Below are 19,846 nucleotides of genomic sequence, written 5' to 3' on the forward strand. Positions count from 1 at the left end.
ATATTTATTATTAAACAGTGTTACTCCAATCTTGAGTTATTCCAACCTATCCCGATATATATTTATTGCTACAAACTCTGTTCTTAAGCTTCTCAGTCGGCTTTTAAGAAGGCATTCCTACGTTTGGATTTTCTTCAAATTAGACATCTGTCAGACGCGAAGAGCGTACAACGAAACCGACGTCAGACTTGCCTGTTTCTCGGCACCGGCGTTGCTGCTCGCTTGCTTACCGCCGTGACTGCTGCTGTTGCTTCTGATGCTCGCGGCAAAACTGTATTATAGCCTTTCCTGTCGTATTCTGTCGTACGACGTCCTCCTTCGCCGACCTCCGTATACCTTCCACGATACCTTGCGATAAATACTCGCGCCGCTCTTTTTACACGTTACTGCCTAATTAGCGTAATTATAAGATCCGGTCGTGGACCTTCTTCCCTCTTTTATTTCTTCCTTTCTCCTCCTCATCTTTCCCTTCCTGTTTTTCTCCCGATAGTCCAGTCGGGAGGAGAAAGAAAGACAGATCGAACGTTTCTGAAACGCAATCCAAGGAACATAAAGTTTAGATGATAATTTTAATGGACTTTGCTGAGAAAATAAAATTGTTTATCTTTAATAATTCATAGAAGAATATTTTGCTTTCGTTTCTTTCTTTTTAATACGAATGGAATGACGCGATTTCGAAGTAAATTCTTTAAATTATGACAAATTAAATTCTTTAAATTTCTATAATTTAATCTTTCTGATTACTCATAAGTAGTATAAGACTGCACTTTGGAGTTTCGACAAATATTGAAACGAAACGGTACAATTTCAGAACAGATGAATCATATTGTTCGCCTATTACGATTTTGTGTAACACATAGAAGACTTTTGTATTCGAACAAAAATTGAAATTTGATTAAAAATACGTTAGATTGTATGATTTTAACAATCTGGTAATTACACAAATTTGAATCAAGGATAAATAATTTCTTTCGTCGATGTTTAATTATCGCGTCGCTCAAAAGAAAAATTCCCGCGTGTATTTCAGTGTCGCCTAACATTATAATTCACGCGTACTACTTCCCCTCGCACGTTGAGTGTCAAGTGATGCGATGATAATGACCTTGCCGTGATGCATTTTGCGATATTTTTGTAACGGCAGAGATCCCTGCTGGAAAATTCGAATCAACAATCTAACATCATTCTGCGAGAACAATTGGGAAAAATACAAATTGATACGTTTGTATTCGAAACGAGTGTAATTGTATGAGAGGAACAAATAACGTGAAAGATATCGCAATCGCTAGAAGACGATCATATCGAAATCATCATCTTTGACGTTCGAGAAACAAAGCCTGCAGCCAAGCTGAAGTGTCGTTTGATAACGAGTATCGAGATAACACAGCCTGGTAGCTTGGTAGCTAGGATAAGTGGTATTTACACTGTTCATTTAAGATTGCTTTTTAACGAACCATTCAAAGCAATCGAAAAATTGAAGAAGAACGTTCGATTAATCATACATACTAAAAATTTCAAGACGATATAAAATTTTGTAATTTAGACATTTGGCAAGCGTGACAATTACCATGAAAAACATCTAAAGCTCTCTGGTATTGCGTTTTCTCTATTATATCGTACCCTACGGGAAAGCGCTTCGATAAATATATATCTCACTTCCCTCGATCTCACCCTATTCTTTTATTACCGGTAAGTCCCGACGGAACGATACTATGTAGCAGAATTTATGTTCACATTCACGGATCGCACGAGCAGTTCGATACGTCGATGACCGTATCGAAGAATGCACGACGTTTCCTATTTACTACCGCGTGTCGGTAATTTTCTTTAATAGTGGCAACAGCATCTTAGCCGGCGTGGCATATACACGTGGCTATTCGCACGTAACATTACATAATAACGCAAACGAAACGGACGCCCAGGCCAGACGACGTCGGTTTCGAATGGGAGAGAGACCATGCAAAAGCCGGCGCGGCGTGTCGCGTTCGCAAAGGAGCAGTCGTGGGCTCTCCTTTCTCTCCAGACGATAGGAAGACAGTTCACTGAAAACAGTTTATTATTAATAGATATGCCTTGGTTTCCCGAGCGAGATGCCGGCTTTATTTCGAGGTTAGTCTGTACTGAGTTTTTGAACCGTACGTTTTATTCTCCTTGCTGCGTGGCCCTCCCTCCCTCCCCGTGCCCCTCCCCCTAGCCCCGGCCCGACCATTCCTTCCTCAGCCCCTGCTGAGCGGTTGTCGTTTTCCTTTTGCCTCCTCCCCTCTACTCTTCTCTTAAAAACGAGACTCGCCACCGACTTTCCGACAAAGGAATAAAGAAAAGAAACAACTAGCCACGCTACGCGGTTGAGGATGGCACGGCAAACCGTAGCACAGCACGGCATAGCGTGGCATGGTGGGTAGAGACTTTCCGTACAGGGAGAGCAAGGGGGTACTTGTCAAGCCAATGGCGCAGCTACTCAGGGACCGTGTTTTTCGTTTTCCTGATTTATTGTTATTTCAACGATTCTGATTCTTTGAAACGTTATTGTACGAACAAATTTTCATTGTCTTTTATACGTAGGCGTTATCGTCTTCGTTGACGAAATACAACAGCTTTATCGACGATACGATATGGATGATACAACAAGAATTTCAATGTTTCACGTTGTTTGTTATCGATTTGTTTTGTTCCAAGAAGGGAGTTATAATTGTTGTGCATATATATCCATTGGTGTAAATTAGTTACAAGTTAGTGGAAACGTGGAAAATGAATATTAATAGATAAGTAGAAAATTGAATAATGATTTTGACACAGAATTATGTTAACAAGAGACACGAAAGACCGCTACTGGGTCTCGTGTATACATGACAAAGTGCTTTTCGGTAAAGTTCATTCATTACATTGTCAAAGGTGACGCCTATGTTTCTTCTGAAACACCGCTAGGAGATAATAGCGTGCGGGTACAGTCTCCAAAAAGAGTATTTCCCATTTATCCCACTACACTACTACATTTATACACTTTAACCTTGAATAATTGAAAAACAAATAGTAAAATGTTTAGGAAGCATGGCATTTATCTCGGCTTTCTCAAATTATGCTTAACTCGGGAAACGCTGTGAGTTTCCTTAAGTATAGTGGGTATTAAAATTTAGAAAGTTATTAACAGTTACTCAAATTTTAGTTCCATTAAAACCATCTTAATTTCTGGCCTAATTATCATTCATCCTTAAGACGATAATTAAACGAATGTTTTTGTTACGTAGATCGCTAACAGAAGCAACAGAAGATGTTGTACGATAAATATTCTGCTATAACGTAGCGTCGAAATATTAAGAATAATTATCATTATCTCTGGTGGACGGAAGATTAAAGCGCGGACCAAGTAAAAACCAAAGATGACCCTAAACCATTACTCATCGGTTGAAGTTTGCCGCGACGGAAGGTACAGTAGTCTGGTTGTGCGTCATTCTGACGAATTACGGGATTCTAGCGACGACTTCGACGACGCGACAATCTCGCCCGCAGGAACGATTCGACGTCGGGTCCTTTCAGACAGGAGCCCTGTTTTTCCGAATCCTTTAAAAGCGACTTTCTCCGCGAGCGAATCGGAGCAACGTCCGCGCGCGATCACCGACGCAAAAATCCGGCGAAGGTTTGTTTGCGACCGCGATAATCGAAATCCTTAGGAGGCCCCCGGTTCCCTTTTTACGCATGCCGTTCGACGTCGCGGCGTCGACATTTAGTGTCGTCGTAGACCACGTTGAACCATCATCGGCTTCTTTCAAAACCCCACCAGCCGTACGAAGCTATCCTTCTTTGCCTCTCTCATAGACCTTCGCTGGACAAAAAGGAAAGAGAGAAGATCAGGAGAAAAGGAAAGTATACGCGTGGTTAGTACGAGAAAACGAGTACGAAGGTAAAAGGAAGACGGGAGGGAAAGAGATGGAGGTAGAGCAAGAAGGTTATATAGGAGGAAGACGGAGAGAACACAGAAAATAGGATAGGAAACGTAGAAAAGGAAGAACGCGAGAAACAGAAAGAAAGGGAAATAGAGGGAGATGGAATTACGAGAAGAAGAAGGGAATAGAATAAGAGAGACGGCCGGTGTAGTTAGAAGGAGAAGAGGAAGGAAAGGAGACGGATTCGATGGAGTAACAGAGAAAAGCTGACGAAAAAGTGGCAAAGGGAGGGAGGTGAAAGAGAGACGGACAGAAAGAGCGTGAATCGGAGGTTCCGAGCCGCGCCTCCTACCTTCAGGGCCCATGTATCCACGGCTCGGCACTGTTGACGACGCAGCGCCCTATGGAAGGGGAAAGGGAATTACGGGGAACGTGGTTTAGGCAAGAACGATCGTCCGTAGTCGTAGTCGGGCCACGAGTCGAGCGATGTCGTGTGACCGACCTCTCTCGTCGCGACCGCGTTTCTTTCTCTTTCGTCGCTTTTACCTGGATTAAATTCGACACCGAGTGTTGTTCGTTTCGCAGCCACACGGCTGCCTACGTGCGTGTAACTGAAAGTCAGTGACAGGGGAACGAGCATGCGAGCACGAACGTTTCGCCTTTGCGTCGAAAGCACGATAAACAAAAGATAGAAAGAAAAAGACGAGAAAGTTGACTGGGCGCCGACTGGGTCGTAAGTCGTAACTTCAAACGCTGCAACCAACCCTCGAAAACACGTGTCGTTCGTTCGGTGCGTTGTCGCGCACGTCGATCGTTGTGTGATCAACCGATGTCGACCGACTGTTATCAGGAGAGTATGAAGTTCGCGGAAGTGTGTTTTCCAATTTCTAGCAGTGGCTACGGTGAACCGTGCACGGGGGAAATCGGGCACGACTAGAGAACGACGAATGATTGTCAGGTGAAAACACAGCCGTGTTTTTTTAACATCGGATACACGGCGATATTCGTCGATCGTCATAGTGACATACGGCTGGCTGTTGCGACGCGAAGGAACAGGAAGAATTTAATACGGTGACGAGTTTGGGAAGAAAAATAAAAACAAAGTGGCGAAACAAGAAGCCTGGAAGGAAAGTGTGCGCAACGTTTGTGGATGCATGAGGGTCTCATGGCTACTGGATTCGTAAAGTGGTGGCGGGCAAGGTTCCTCGCTGGCTATAGACCCTTTTCTGGTAAGCTACTATGACGCCTCTCTGTCTTTCTCGCTATCAACTCTATTCGTCTACTTTTATCCATTCGACCCCCGCTTTTTCTTCCTTTATGTTTCTTTTTTGTCATATATACACGTCAAAATATCGATGTGCGTCGAAATCGCCGATGCATGGATAGATCGAGATATACCATATACGGATTTGTTCGGTCAGGGTCCGGTTATAGGCGTGATATTTTGCCCGAGTTGCGAGCCGCGTGGTGCGTGTTTCTCGATGATGCTACTGCAGTATGACAGAAGTGGATCCCACGTGGTGTTACGTCATACTTGCATTTTTCTTACCCGTTGATCTATAACCTTGTTCTGCTAAAAATTTGTCTGTTAACTGTCATTAGTTTCTTATTTTTCGAACAATTTGTAGAGCTTTCGAATATTTTCTGACGCACTTGAATGATAAATATTTTTATTATTTTCCTTTTTTCTATTTCAATTAATTATTGAACGTCGCATCAACCACTTTTATGGATTATTACCGACTCAGAGACGAAATTTACAGTTTGTTATACAGTTTGGTATTATCTAATATTATTTGGTATATATTTTATAAATTCATCGATGATGTTATAAATTCTATTTAGGCAATACGTCGTTATACTAGTTGTATAATGTTTATGCAACAGTATATATTTATGAATGTTAAATATTGGTTGAAATATGGTTGAACGTGCAGTTACTTATTTGTAAACTGTAATAATAATACAAATATATGTTTTGTTTTATTGTTAGTTTCAAAAAGAGTAGATAGAAATAAATTGAATAGCGCTTGAAATACGCATTGACACTTATCATTTTTAGTTTCGTATGTGTAAAATATTGTAAGCGTGAAGATAAATATTTGAATGATTGATATTGATATCGAAGGCGGCACTCTATCAGCAAATAACTACTTTATCGTTACATGGTAACGATCTTTCAATAAACTAAAAAAACATTTACATAATATGTATAGATACTATAAGAAATAACATAGTCATTTTATAAATGCAAATAAAGATATGCGATGAAAAGAATGCGACATGTATTCTATCAAAAACCACTGGTGAATTATTTTTATATTTTTTAGCTATGCTATTCTAAAGAGAAAGGTGACAAATTTTAATATTTACTATCTTACTTATTTAATTTTACTTTTAGTTATTCGAAAAAAAATTTCGGTGCGAAGGGGATAACAGTTTCTCACTTGTATAAATAACACTTAACATGTCATTAGTCCATAATTTTTAACACTTGTAAACCTATTTTAATGAAACAAACATAGCTATGTATGTTCCACCAGAAGACTAACATCTACTCGTAAGATGGAGGGTAAAAATAAAACGCGCTTCTAGTTAGCCGCGTTCCAGAATTCGAAAAATTTTAATTGATACAGATCTTCGTTCGCATCTTGCAAGTGGATCGTTCAGAAATAAAGAGTCGCTAGTTTAAATAACAGTTTAAAAACAGTAAATATTTCAATAAAAGTCAGATATTCCATGATATTCAATAAAAATTTATTCAAATTAATCATTTTATTCGTCAGTATAATAAATATTACTCGTTATATTTCCATAATATTTCACTTTTCATATTTTATATTCACTACAGACAAAATTAAATTTCATTTCATTCCGAATATTAGTATTACGTAATCTACGAATCGTCTCTTACATTTGTCATACTGTAAATCAAAGCCATGCAGACTCACTGATTAAAAATTATCGTATTAAGGGAAAACAAAAATCAGAAAAGGACAGAAAAGAGAAGTAAAAGCAAGAATCAACTAACACAATATTTTTCCATGTCGTCTATTAGTCTATCTCTATCCTCCGTCCTACAGTCGCGTCGTTGGGAAGAGAAACTGATCGAAAATCGTGGAACAATTGCCGGGATCCGTCTATGGGCGAGGCGCGCGGCGCAGCGAATCCCGCTTTTGAAGATCGGCCGATCTCGGATTCTCTTACGGTGTTTCTCTTTATGGGTGTTTTCTCTTGCGTCGCGGGGCAAAATTTTCATACGAGTCGAGAGCCGAATGAGTAGGGATAGGGAAAGCTGTTGCGTCGGCAAATGATAAAAGTTACGAGCCGAGCAAACAGAAAGGGGTGATATACAAAGAAGAAAGCAGAAGCCGCTTGTGTCCCGCTCTCCCGCTGCTTTTCATTCAAGAGGGCGCAAAAGCGGTACGGTACACACGGTATAAACACACGCGCGCGCTCGCGCGCTCTTTCGTACACAGCGTATATATAGTACTACAGACTACATATACACGTACTATAGATTATACACGTAGCTGCACGAGGAGGAGGGTCGCGCGTCAAGGGTGGAGTTTAATTATCGAGACCTTGCAAGTTCGTTACATACATTAGTCCGGTGGTTAGATAAAAGGCGTCCATGGCTATTCTCTATTCCTTTGATATCAAAGCAAAGATTCTCTCTCTCTCTGTTCCCTCTTTCTACCCGTTCCACTGTGGTCTTCACTCTCCATCTCAGTTTCCCCTTGTTCTTCCTATGTTTCTTCCTCTCCTCTCTATCACGCTCTTCCCTCTGTTTCTCTCTTTCGCTCTCTGCCATTCTTTGTCTCCCTTTTTTTTCTCCCCCGGTGCGTTCAGTGTCTTGGGTCTTTAACGCTCGCCCCACGAAAGAGTTACGGGCGTAATTACCACACGGCAGGTATCATTATACGCGTATATGCGTCCGTTTCTTTATGCAGATACGATTATCCCGCTTTTTCTTCTCTTTTTCTCTCTTTTTTTCTAATTTTTTGGTTCTGTTTTTTCGTTTTTCTCCCGTGTTTTCTTTTATCTCTGCCCTACTTTCGGTTTTCCTTGTCTCCCTTTCGTTATTTCTTTTTCCTTCCTCGTTCTCTTTTCTGCGCGCGTGTGCAAGCGTTTTCTCGTCGTTTTTTCCCTCCTTTTTCATTCTTTTTCCCCCCGTTGGTCTCGAGTAATTGAAATTAGCGGCCGGCTTCGTTTATTACGAGTTTCGTATCGCTAATTATCGTTGCTTCGCGGTCCCTTTGATGCCGACGTTTTTAAGTATATATTTTACTGGAATCACGCTGCACCGGCTTAATGATGTATCGCGTGAATTAAGATAAAAGCGGAGCCTCCTCGAGACCGAAGAGACGGCCTACCATCGTAGAAGGGAAACGTGTAAACGGTGGCCAAAGCACTCGAAACATTCTCCGGCTACTCGGAACTCGAATCGCCGCGGAACTCGTTTTATCGAACCCCGATTATGTATTGAGCATTCCCTTAATATTTTGGTCGATTGCTCGGCCATCTTGCAACAGAATCCGATCCAACTAGCTTAAATAATTCTAACGTTTAGCTATGTTACATTCGCGTAGTTGTATTTTAATTGGGACTGCAATATGTTTTTCTCCTTTTGCATTGTTTTATCGAGTCGAGAAAAAATATTATAGCAATAACAAGGAATTTAGTACTACAATACGATGAAATACTAACAAATTTTTAAATACTAAAATAATACAAATTTAAAAATAACAGGAACTGTACAAAATTTGTAAACGTTTAGCTTTTCCGAAAGAAATTTTTATTCTGAATGTTCATCACGGAAAAAACATACGAAACTTTTGAATCTTTTTCTAAACTCTCGCACCTATTGCAAGACCCTCGTAAAATTCTAACGTGTATCTTCAATATTCATTGATCAATAGTCTGAGCAGTAATTGCTGACAGTTCTTAGAGCTTGTTCTTTCTACTATGGCTGGATGTTGGACGCATGTAGGACGACCGCCTATTACAATCCATGAATTCCAAAAGAAATTAAAAGCTTTCCTTCTTAATTGAATTGCTTATTGCGTTATACTGATCATTATGAAATAAGAAAAGTGTGCACCAATGTGTTTAACGCTGCGTTAAATTACACCTCTGTCGTTTCCTTATTTATTTATATTTTTATTATTAGATTTTGTTAATCATCATTGATATTGACAAATTAGTATTATGATTGACATTTTGTTAAGATTGACATTGTTTGATAAGATATAAAACAATTAAATTGACAAAGATAATAAGTTAAGTATCTTTTTCAGAGATAGTTTCCATGTGTTTCGTAAGAAAAAAAGAAAGATGAAATTTTTTTATATCGGCGTTCAATTTCCTAACTTTCGATATGTGTATACGAAATTCCTAGATATAGAAAATCCTTTGAACAGTTGTCCCTACGTGTGTGGCGAGGTCCATTAGATAAAATCTTTACTTAAGATTCTCTTTTCCTTTTACGTTGTGGGTGGGAAAGAGGTCGTTCCAAATTTATTGCTCCCTATCACTCCTTTATATTGATCTTGCCATTCAAATCTTATCGTTGTACATTTACCACCAACGAGTATACGAATTAACACCTTCTTACTAACTACGTAATAAATAACTATTGTTATTAGCGAACTTGGCAAAATTGTTTGTATGAAAAATTATATTATAAAAGTTCAAAGTTTTATTTTTAGGTTATTTTAGGTATTAGATATGGAAACATTCTCTAATAATATTCTATGAATACACAGCGTATAAAACATTTTATATTTAATTATATAATTTATTCAATCCAACCATCCAGGAAATATAGTCCCGTGGCCGCTTTAAACGATGCATTTCCTCTATCGTCGGTGAGAACTTTAGAAATTTTGTAAAAAGTGGCGCTCCATGTACCGCATCATGGCGGACGTGTCGTGTTTCGTAGATGCTCATTTATGTATGGTAGTTGCGCAAAGATATCTTTTCAGTATTTCATTTCGTAGAACGCTTTTACACAGGCGTCTAGGTAACGGTAAACGGCAGTGTAATGCAGACACATTAAAGATACATTACACTTCCTTCGGCGAGTGTGCAAAACGTTTCTGAAATAAACGCTGGAAATGGATGTGTTCTCGCCATCCCTTTCAGTGGAACTTTCGTTAATTCGTTCGCTCGCTCGTTCGCTCGCACCGCGCGAATAATTTCGGCCGAGCAATAGACCGAATGCATTAAAGATAATTGCGCTTTTATGCACGGAATCCGGTCTCTCTGTAATTATGAAACAGCAACCCTTTGATCTGTAATTTACGCGTTTAAACGCGTTCGCATCCATCAATTTCTAGACACGCTTCCGCCGATTAAAATTTTTCCTCTATCATTTTTTTGCTCAATTTTTCAAATCTTTTTAACGTCGTTGACTCTTTCTGTTTTCACCTTATTTTCATGCCAGTCTTTTATTTATTTTGTTTCTTGTCTATATTAGATCTTCCTTCTTTTCTTGTTTTAAAAGTCGTAGTAGATTGGGGTTAGGTTGAGACACGTAAAGAATAATCTCGTTGGATTCGATTTAATGTGAAAAAAACGTGACCGTGAGATAGGTTTGGTGATCTGTTGTATTTATTTCTGGTGATTCAAAGTTACATCCCCTTCAAAATAGTCCGAAAATACTTCCTACACTCCGTAACTTAAGTACCGAGTGGCACTCAGAAACTGACTATAAATATAGGCTTTACCGTGGAGGATGTTACTTTGATACCTTTGAGATTCTGACTTTTGTTTACGAGCGATGCCGCCGCTCGACCGTAGATAACAGTTTCATTCCCTTTGATGAGAACTTCATGCAACGTAAAACAAAGCTATGAAGAGGAATATGTTTAACGAGCTAGCGTAAAACGAGTAGAACCACTCTGATCTTATAATTATATTAAGCTTCGTTTTCATAAAACCAACATCTCTCTTAAAATAAAATTTCATTCGTTAAAATATCAGTGTAATCCACTTGCGTGAATATCGACGATTATTATACAACATATAATCTCACTTGCATAGGATTTTCATAGCTTTTGTCGCAGTTTATCTTAAGATAGTTAGAGGGCGGTTAAATATTGGTTAAATCTTGGTCCATCCATTATTACTGAGAAGTTAACGATTGTTTGGTTACAGTGGTTGGTAATACGGAAGGCAGCGACTCGGAGGAACTTCTTGGCGGTATCTCGGCACCTCGTAGCGGTTCGCCACCGGAATCCCAGCCAATTCTATTAGAAACAGAGGCACCACAGGTCGCGGTTGACGCTTCCACCAGTCCTACGCCGGCCACCGGAAATGACGAGCAGCCGAGTGCTAGTACAACGAAGCAACTCAGTTTCGAGGTATTATTAACTCCCTTGCTTGTTAAAGAGGAAACAATAAAACATATGTTTTTGTTGTCTGGCGACTAGTTGTTAAATTTCGAGAACTTTTTTTCTAAATTAATCCTCGATTAACCCTCTAACATTACGTTTAATCTTTCATTGCAAACATAAAGGTAGTAGATCTTTTAGAACAAATTTTGATCTCCTAAGGTATTATACAATGTAATCGATCCTTACAGCAAATCTGTATCATTAGATTCTTTGCGATTCAAACTCGGTATAAAATATATTCTTTTGAGCTATAATTTAACCTAATATATGTATCTAAGTACCTTATCGAACTTACTAACTTATCGCGATAAGATACAAATGGAAGATAATAATAAATTAATATACAGGGTGGTTGGTAACTGGTGGTACAAGCGGAAAGGAGGTGATTCTACGCGAAAAAAGAAGTCGAAAATATAGAATAAAAATTTTTCGTTTGAGGCTTTGTTTTCGAGAAAATCGACTTTGAATTTTCCCTCGGTACGCGTGCACTTTATCACGTCTCGTTATAACGGATCTCACTGTAGATCGTTGTCTCGATGGAAAAATTGAAAAAGAAAAAAAAAAAAAAAATAAAAATTAAAAAAAAAATTTTTATTCTATATTTTTGACTTCTTTTTTCGCGTAGAATCACCCCCTTTCCGTTTGTACCACCAGTTACCAACCACCCTGTATATTATATTATACAGAAGAAAGAAGTCGAAAATATAGAATAACAATCTTTTTTTTAATTTTTTTTCTTTTTAATTTTTCCATCGAGACAACGATCTACAGTGAAATCCGTTATAACGTACCGCACGCGTACCGAGCGAAAATTCAAAGTCGATTTTCTCGAAAACAAAGCCTCAAACGAAAAATTTGTATTGTATATTTTTGACTTCTTTTTTCGCGTAGAATCACCCCCTTTCCGTTTGTACCACCAGTTACCAACCACCCTGTATATTATATTATACAGAAGAAAGAAGTCGAAAATATAGAATAACAATTTTTTTTAAATTTTTTTTTTCTATTTAATTTTTCCATCGAGACAACGATCTACAGTGAAATCCGTTATAACGTACCGCACGCGTACCGAGCGAAAATTCAAAGTCGATTTTCTCGAAAACAAAGCCTCAAACGAAAAATTTTTATTCTATATTTTCGACTTCTTTTTTCGCGTAGAATCACCCCCTTTCCGCTTGTACCACCAGTTACCAACCACCCTGTAGAATCAATAATAAGATATTGCTCAGACCGCAGACTCTGCACAATTTACATATTCCAAGTAATAAAATATCTCGTCCCATTTCTATTTATTATTGACTTGAAACTTTTATTACTCAACTCTTGGTCCGGTTGCAGGAATTCGAATGCGACGTTTCGGTAGCGGAGGGTGACCGAAGACGGCAAGAATTCTCATTCACCCTGTACGATTTCGACGGCCACGGGAAGATAACAAAGGACGACATAGCCGGCCTGGTTACTACCATTTACGATACTCTGGGCGCTTCTATCCAGGTACCACCGTGCGGCAGTAAGACGATTAAGGTGAAATTGACTGTGTCGCCAGATCAGAGAACTAGCCAGACGCGATCGGCTGGCGGCTGTTTGAACGCGTCCACGCAGCCGGCTGCTGCTACGAGCTTTTCCGGAAATTCGTCCTGCTGCCATTTAAAGCACGCGTCCTGCAACAATGCCGGGACCCATACTGGCACGCATGGTTTACGTAGAGTTCCTAGAAGGAGGAGGGTGCCACGACACCGTTGCCAGGTAAGATTGATGCCCCTACGAGGCGAGGATTCGAGGCTTTGGGTTTTTATGGAGCCGCGTCTCCTCTTTCGTAACCCGACAATTCTAGAAGCTAGTGGCGGATTTATCATTTCTGCCTTTCGAGATTTATCGTTCGCGGGATAGGAGGGGGTCTGTTCTTTCTGATTCTTTCTTTATCCGTTTTTCTCCCCTACCCCCTTTTTTTTATTTTTATTATTGATGTTGGACAGATGTAACAGGGTTCCTCGCGGATTGCCTTTTTATTGTTGGGGTGTTCGAACTCTCGGAATTCTGAATGAAACAGCTGCGCGTCGTTGTATGGTAGTTATTTGAATCTTGGAATATAAAGAAGATAGGTTTGTGATAGGAATTTTTATATTTTAATGTCAAAGGATGTCAGATTAATGCGTAGGACAATAAGTACATATCGATAAAAATATGTTTTATGTAGTATACAAGAAATACCAAAAAGTGTTTGTATATTTTTTAAATGATGTTATTTGTAAGTAACATTACACATTCGATAAATAAAAATATGTTATTTTTATATGCTGTTTTAGAATGAAGAGAAGGAGGTGGATACCCACAGCGAGGATGACGGTGAAAACGCACGAACAAATCGAATAAAGCAGGAGGAATTACGCAAAAGGGTGGGGCCCGTGCCTCATTTACCATCACCCTATTCCAATAGCTCCGAGGGTGATATTAGCGATGACAGTGATGTTTCTCCCGCAGTTTCCCCCTTGACGCCACTTCTCACGACTAATCAGCGAAAACGCAGTGGTGCCCTACAAAGGCAACAGCTCTTGGAAATTATTCAGGCGAACATGGAAAAGAATAATCTCAGTTTTCATACATCAAGGTACGTCTTTCGCGTTCAATCGCATGGAAAATCGCGTGACGTGCTCTTGAAGAAAAGGAACTATAGCGCAAATAAATACATATTTCAAACAGAGATTCCTAACAAGATTGTTCCATTTCAGTAGTTTTATCTACATTTTCTGATATCTCGCGTAAATATATATCGCATATGTTATGTATAGGATACATAATACAGATAATTTTTAATGAGTTAAATCGATCTTTTCTTAGAATCTATTTTTTTGGTAGTATTCGCAAAAATCTGCGACATATTTCCGTAAAATATTTCCTTTTCCATCGGTAAGATTTCTTTATGTTAATATCATCGACCGAATATATGCTATAATAATAATTAAATTCACAATTGTTATTTACTGTTCGCTCGAAGAAAGTAATAATAAAAATATGATAACGCTTCTGACACACCAGGAAACGACATCAGAACGAGCAACTGCGCATTCCATCCCAAGCCCCGCATGTCGAGACTTCACCTCACTACAATCAAGATTGTCGTTCACCATCGGAATCTCGGCCCACGGCGACAGCTTACCATAAGCCTACTCGGGAAAAGCCTCAGGGTTTCACGTCGTTCTCCAAGGTACCTGCGAAGCATAGGGGGAATCTGAGGAAGACGCGAGCACACTACGGACTTCAGAGGAATAACACGACGATGCAACCGCCACGAGCATACGTTCAACCTCAAGTTTTACCGAGAAATGTGATCAGCCCGAACGTCTATACAGATCAACAAACCACTGCACAAGCTAACGCGAATCGTAATGGCGGCAATCTGATATCGAACAATCAGCACCCTATTAATCAAACCCCAACCAACAATCATAACGTTCAGCGTAGCGAGACGCAGTTTGGTCAAACGCCTCAACAGTGTGGTAAGTCGAGCAAGAAACATCAACTGAAGCATGCGACCAGGGAACAGGATCAGGCCAGAGCTATGGTCCAAGTCGTTCGTTGGTTGGAACGAGAATTTTCGCAGAACGCCGCTGCGAGCTCCGGTAGGAAGCACGTTCACGAACATATTCATCATCATTACCATCATTACCACACGGAGGCGCTTGTTTGATTCGTTCTTCGTTCGAGGAGCTTTTGCGCGAATGTAACGAGATTCTTTGGTGATTGCATTAGTCCTCGAGCGATAGGGTGGAGACTGAGTGATCTGTGCTGTTCTTTAAAAGATTTTTTTCTGATTGCCGGCTGTCAAAAATCTGTCGATTGATCCATTATTATTTAGCTGTAGGGTCGACCGTTGGAAATTTAAAACTATAGTCTGTTTTCTTCTGTTTTTACACATCCCTATAATAATGATTGTAGTGATTGAAATGAATATTTCACAGTTAGAATAGAAATCGAATTCAGTCGTTCATCCTATGATTTCCAAGGATCAGTGTACTAAAAAACACCTACAGCCAAACTTTTGTTGATCTATTCCTACACTTTGCGGTTTGTACATTTTTATTAGTTCGAATGTACTGAGTTCCTGCGTAAATTTTAATTCCGAAATATCGAGATATTCTAATGGAAGTTACGAAGATCACTGCCATGTTTCGTTCTTTTTAGAAAGAAGGTATTATCGAACCCGATTTTAACATAGTCGATCAATAACGAACCAAAGCGGATTTTTAAAAATGGATACTCGAATAGCTTTGGATCATTGTAAGTATCGACTAAGCAATGTATCGAGAAGTTTTATTCTTGAGACATGTAATCGTGTTTATATTTTAATTATTTATCGTATGGTATAAGACGATCTTTCCTCGTTTACGTTTTCAATTTCCTGAACAACGGATATGTATCTTCCTCAATTTGTAATAGTATTACAAGTGAACGAAGAAAATCTAAGATGATGAAAATCTAGATGATACCAATGATCTATTACTATACCGAAGTGCTTATTACGAAGGTTGTTATTTCTGAAATTTTTACAACGTCTCGCTACTGTAATGCTCGATATTTATAGTCACACGCATACACAATAGTGATTCGTTTTTGTACATAATCGTGTGTAAAATATGAACGAAGTTCGACGATTTTATACAATTCTTTAAACCGACTTTTAATTTATTAAAAGGAAATACTTTTAGTTTTCCTTCGAACTCGAATCACGTACAAAATCGTACAAAATCCTCCATTTTAATTTACGTGGCTTTTACATATTTTAGTACAAAGTGTAAAGATTTGTTCTACACAGAAATTTTATTATAATCCGACGAACATACAAACTGTTTTGATTACTATAACAATGATTTTAAAACAATTTACTCAATTAATTTATAATGTATAATGTCATTTTAGACGGAACAGTATTAGTGCGTAACAATAACGTAACCACTATACAGAATAAAGTTGCCTAGCGAGAGTATGAATTGAATTTCTAAAAATTACATACGTATGCAAAGTAGAAAATCACGAGAACTAGAAATATTTTAAAGTTCGTGGCGTTGAATAAATACGAAAATAACACTAAATAATAAGAGACAAAGTGCTTTTCTGACTAGAGCTTTCTTGCTGAAGGTATGAGCAAAACCTCAAGGAGAATGCCCAAGATCTTATCTTGAACGTTAAGCGTTTTAAAATAACTTTTCTCGGACACTTTCCTTGGAACAATCTGTAATTCGACGAAATGTATTTATTTAACTGAGCTATGAAATAAGAAAATTGTAGATAAATATTTAGTCAAAGTGTCAGGAATATTGGCTGATTGCAAAACATTGAGCAAGTAACAATTTTTGTTACTTAGCAGATAAATATTTATTGAAAATAATGAATGACTCATTTCATAAATCAATTGAAATCAATCAGCTAAATTTTGTTAATAATTCGATTTTACTCAGAAAATTGATTTAAAGAAAGGAGAGAGAAAGATATATCTGTAAAGGAAGTAAAATTTATTGATCTAAAAACATATAGAAGAAAATAACTTTTATAGAATATATTAAAGCGTTTGCAGTCATTCAATATCTTCCTTGATCTGATATTCAGCGTTGTAATTTTTACGAAAACTTTTTTTTCTCGTAACGATTACATCGCAAATCGATGGTGCTTCTATATTCCAACGAATACAATAGTATGCCCCGTAATGGCGTTAATCATTACTTCATTGTATTTATACAATATTTCTCGACAATACAAGAAAGTATTAAGATAATGTAATCGTAAGAAAACAATTATGAAATTTACAATTCTGTACGCTATATTTCCAATTATTGTTTCAATTCTGTAACTCACAAATGACGAAGACTTGGTAGGAAAATATGCGGTGGCACAGAATTTTTGTTGAAGCAAAATATTTATGTTTATATAATCTTTCTGTTATATAGACTATCGCTGATAATTATTTAAGATACGACACAACGATAAAAATGACATAAAGTAAATTCATTGAGAAAGAAATAATTTACTACAAAAGTTTTTATATTTTTTATTATCCAATAGTTCGTTATTGAGGATTTGATTAAAACACATAAAGTTTTTGAAATAATTACGACTGATGTAATAAATTTAATCCAAGCGTATGAGTGATAAAAATATTATAATGTCAGAAATTAATGTCAAGAATTATTATACGTATCTTTTGAGGCGTAACATTGAACATGCATAAGATTTTCACAAAAAAAAAAAAAAAAGGTAAAGCTGAAAAGAATGGACTTGTTAAGAGTGCCTTGTCATATCTCTGTTACTACGCAAGTATTAATTATCGAATCTCAATGTACGAAAACACTTCCTTGAATTTCGATGGACCCATTTATTATTAACGCAGCTACAATAATTTTCACTAGCAGTATGTTATTAAGCTACGTATTTCTTTATATTAATTTGGAAATGCATGATGCTTAGAATCTAACAACTGGAATTGTTACGGATATTTTTCTATCGGAGTACTCGAGGAAAAAAGGATTATAATTATAATATTTATTAATTACAATAGATATTACTAACAATACGATTAAACTATGACAATTGCTACTTTGTACATTTATAAATCTTGGATGGTGGTGCTGTCCAGCAACATGTAATTTTATATCGATCTTTGTAATCATTGTAGATATTTTGTGTAATGTATTTTTTATTGATATTTATTAAAAACACATTTTGATACTACATCATCGGAATTCATTATGGAATTCTTTCACTCCAGGGTGTTTCATAAAGAAAACCAATAAAATTTTGACATTATTTTCACTTCTCTATGTGCGCTTCTTTTCTACCTCCATATTTTATTCTAATATTTGTAAAAAGGTTTTAGAAAGTCGGTTGAAATCATGGAACGATAGAATGATAAAGATATATCTTTTAATTGCATCGCGAATAAACTTTGTAAATGCTGCCAATTTTCCTTTAGTGTCTGCGACTAAAACCAAAGGGATGTTTAATATTCCTTTTAAATTGTTATAACAGAGAAGAAATGTGAGTGTTCATGCTCGTAGTTCCAGTTGTTTCACAGTACAGGTGCTGCACCATACGGCCAAGTGCTGAAGATGGCAAATGCTAGCATATACAAGAACCTATAAAATTAGGGATCTGCCATGTTTGGTTGCACGTTAGCATGTACAAGAACCTATGTATTTAATAAAGTTAGGGATCTGCCCTGTTTGGTTGCACACTAGTGTAGTATCGTGGACAAATGGTCTAAGAAATATAGGGTGAACCATATTGTACCATATTGTTGTAAACTATTAGTTGTGAGTTGTGAATTAACTATTTAGTTATCTTAGTTATAGCACATTATTGTATTTAGTTCATGTTAGATAACCGTCATTTCCTGTTTAATCCATCGTAAATAGATCTATCGATCAATAAACTTATCATATAGGATAGATAGGATACGATAGAAGGTAATAGACTCCCAGAGGTGTTTAAGATAGATGCAGAAATTCAGCAAGACGGAATAATAGATCAGTCTCAATTTTATCTCTTCATGTTCCTATCGGGGAAAGTAGTAAAGAATGTACGGCAGTTGTAGTTTCCACGAGTCCTTGTCTTGAGGACACCATTGTCATGAAAAAAAATTTATTAGACGAATCGGTTACAACGGACATAACCGAGGTAGCGTCGTATGGAGACAACACGATGAGGATTTCGTAGGATTTACAGAATATCGTGCGAACTGTACAGTCGAAAAAATAAAACCTAGCACGAGTACGTCAGGTGCAACAGTGGAACGTCGAAAGTTTCCTTAGTATCTTCGCATAATGATTTCGCAGCCAAATCGAAGCAGTTTCGAATCGGTGACGAGATCATTCAAATTTGTAGACGTAGACTGCGTGGTATGTCTATCGTCGAAGCTAGGAACGCATTAAAACATTTTCGGAACCCGTAGAATTGCGGATAGCCAGAGAACCGACTTTCGTTTTAGATGAAGAGCTAGGTAATACGTGGGGCGATATTCTTGAACGCACTCGAAGCAACTCAGAAGTGTCGACGCTGAAACAAGGGAAAGCGGCTGATGTTCGCGATTCCATAAATGTCGTGCAAAGGAAACCCCTTTTAAATGTAAGATAGTTGGTACCCTGATGAAGGATGGAGAGAACACGAGTTCTAAGGAGCGAATGAAAAGCGAGAATGAGGCAGCTACGAGAAAATTTCAGGTGGTGCGAAGGCAAGCTATCAATCCGACCTCTTGTCCGTAAAGGGCGTTTAACAAGAGACGCAAGAAGACGACAACATACAAGACGGGGGATCTGGTGGCGATCAAGAATACGCAAGCTGGTCCTAGGTTAAAGCTGCACTCGAAGTTCCTTGGGATGTACCGTGTGGCGAAAGTTTTACGAAATGATCGTTATATGGTGCAGTGAGAAGGCGAACACGAGAGGCCCCAAACGACCTTCACGGCGGCTGATTATATGAAATGGTGGGACATTGTTGAAGTTAGTAGTGAAATTAGCGACGATAAGTACATCTGGGGTTCGATGTATTTGTCAAAATGGCCGAGTGTAATATCGTGGA

General features: G+C 38.1%; 1 protein-coding gene across 1 annotated transcript; it reads left to right on the plus strand.

Annotated features, from left to right (window-relative positions):
* The first annotated feature begins 4,324 nt into the window (after window positions 1-4,324).
* nkd (NKD inhibitor of WNT signaling pathway naked cuticle) lies at window positions 4,325-18,036 on the plus strand. The gene is made up of 5 exons (XM_069109419.1): window positions 4,325-5,107; window positions 11,040-11,245; window positions 12,617-13,024; window positions 13,585-13,886; window positions 14,315-18,036. Exons 1-5 carry the CDS (start codon window positions 5,029-5,031, stop codon window positions 14,964-14,966), a joined length of 1,647 nt encoding a protein of 548 aa, XP_068965520.1. The 5' UTR covers window positions 4,325-5,028; the 3' UTR covers window positions 14,967-18,036.
* Window positions 18,037-19,846: the final 1,810 nt, after the last annotated feature.

Source organism: Bombus flavifrons, chromosome 3 (assembly GCF_040668555.2).
Source record: "Bombus flavifrons isolate JBK064 chromosome 3, iyBomFlav1_principal, whole genome shotgun sequence".
Taxonomy (NCBI): Eukaryota; Metazoa; Arthropoda; class Insecta; order Hymenoptera; family Apidae; genus Bombus; species Bombus flavifrons.

Excerpts from the sequence above, each read along its gene's own strand:
- nkd (XM_069109419.1), top strand. The coding sequence starts at position 5,029 with ATGCATGAGGGTCTCATGGCTACTGGATTCGTAAAGTGGTGGCGGGCA. Across the intron at positions 13,025-13,584 it reads TGCCACGACACCGTTGCCAG|AATGAAGAGAAGGAGGTGGA; the intron begins GTAAGATTGATG and ends ATGCTGTTTTAG. Across the intron at positions 13,887-14,314 it reads CTCAGTTTTCATACATCAAG|GAAACGACATCAGAACGAGC; the intron begins GTACGTCTTTCG and ends CTGACACACCAG.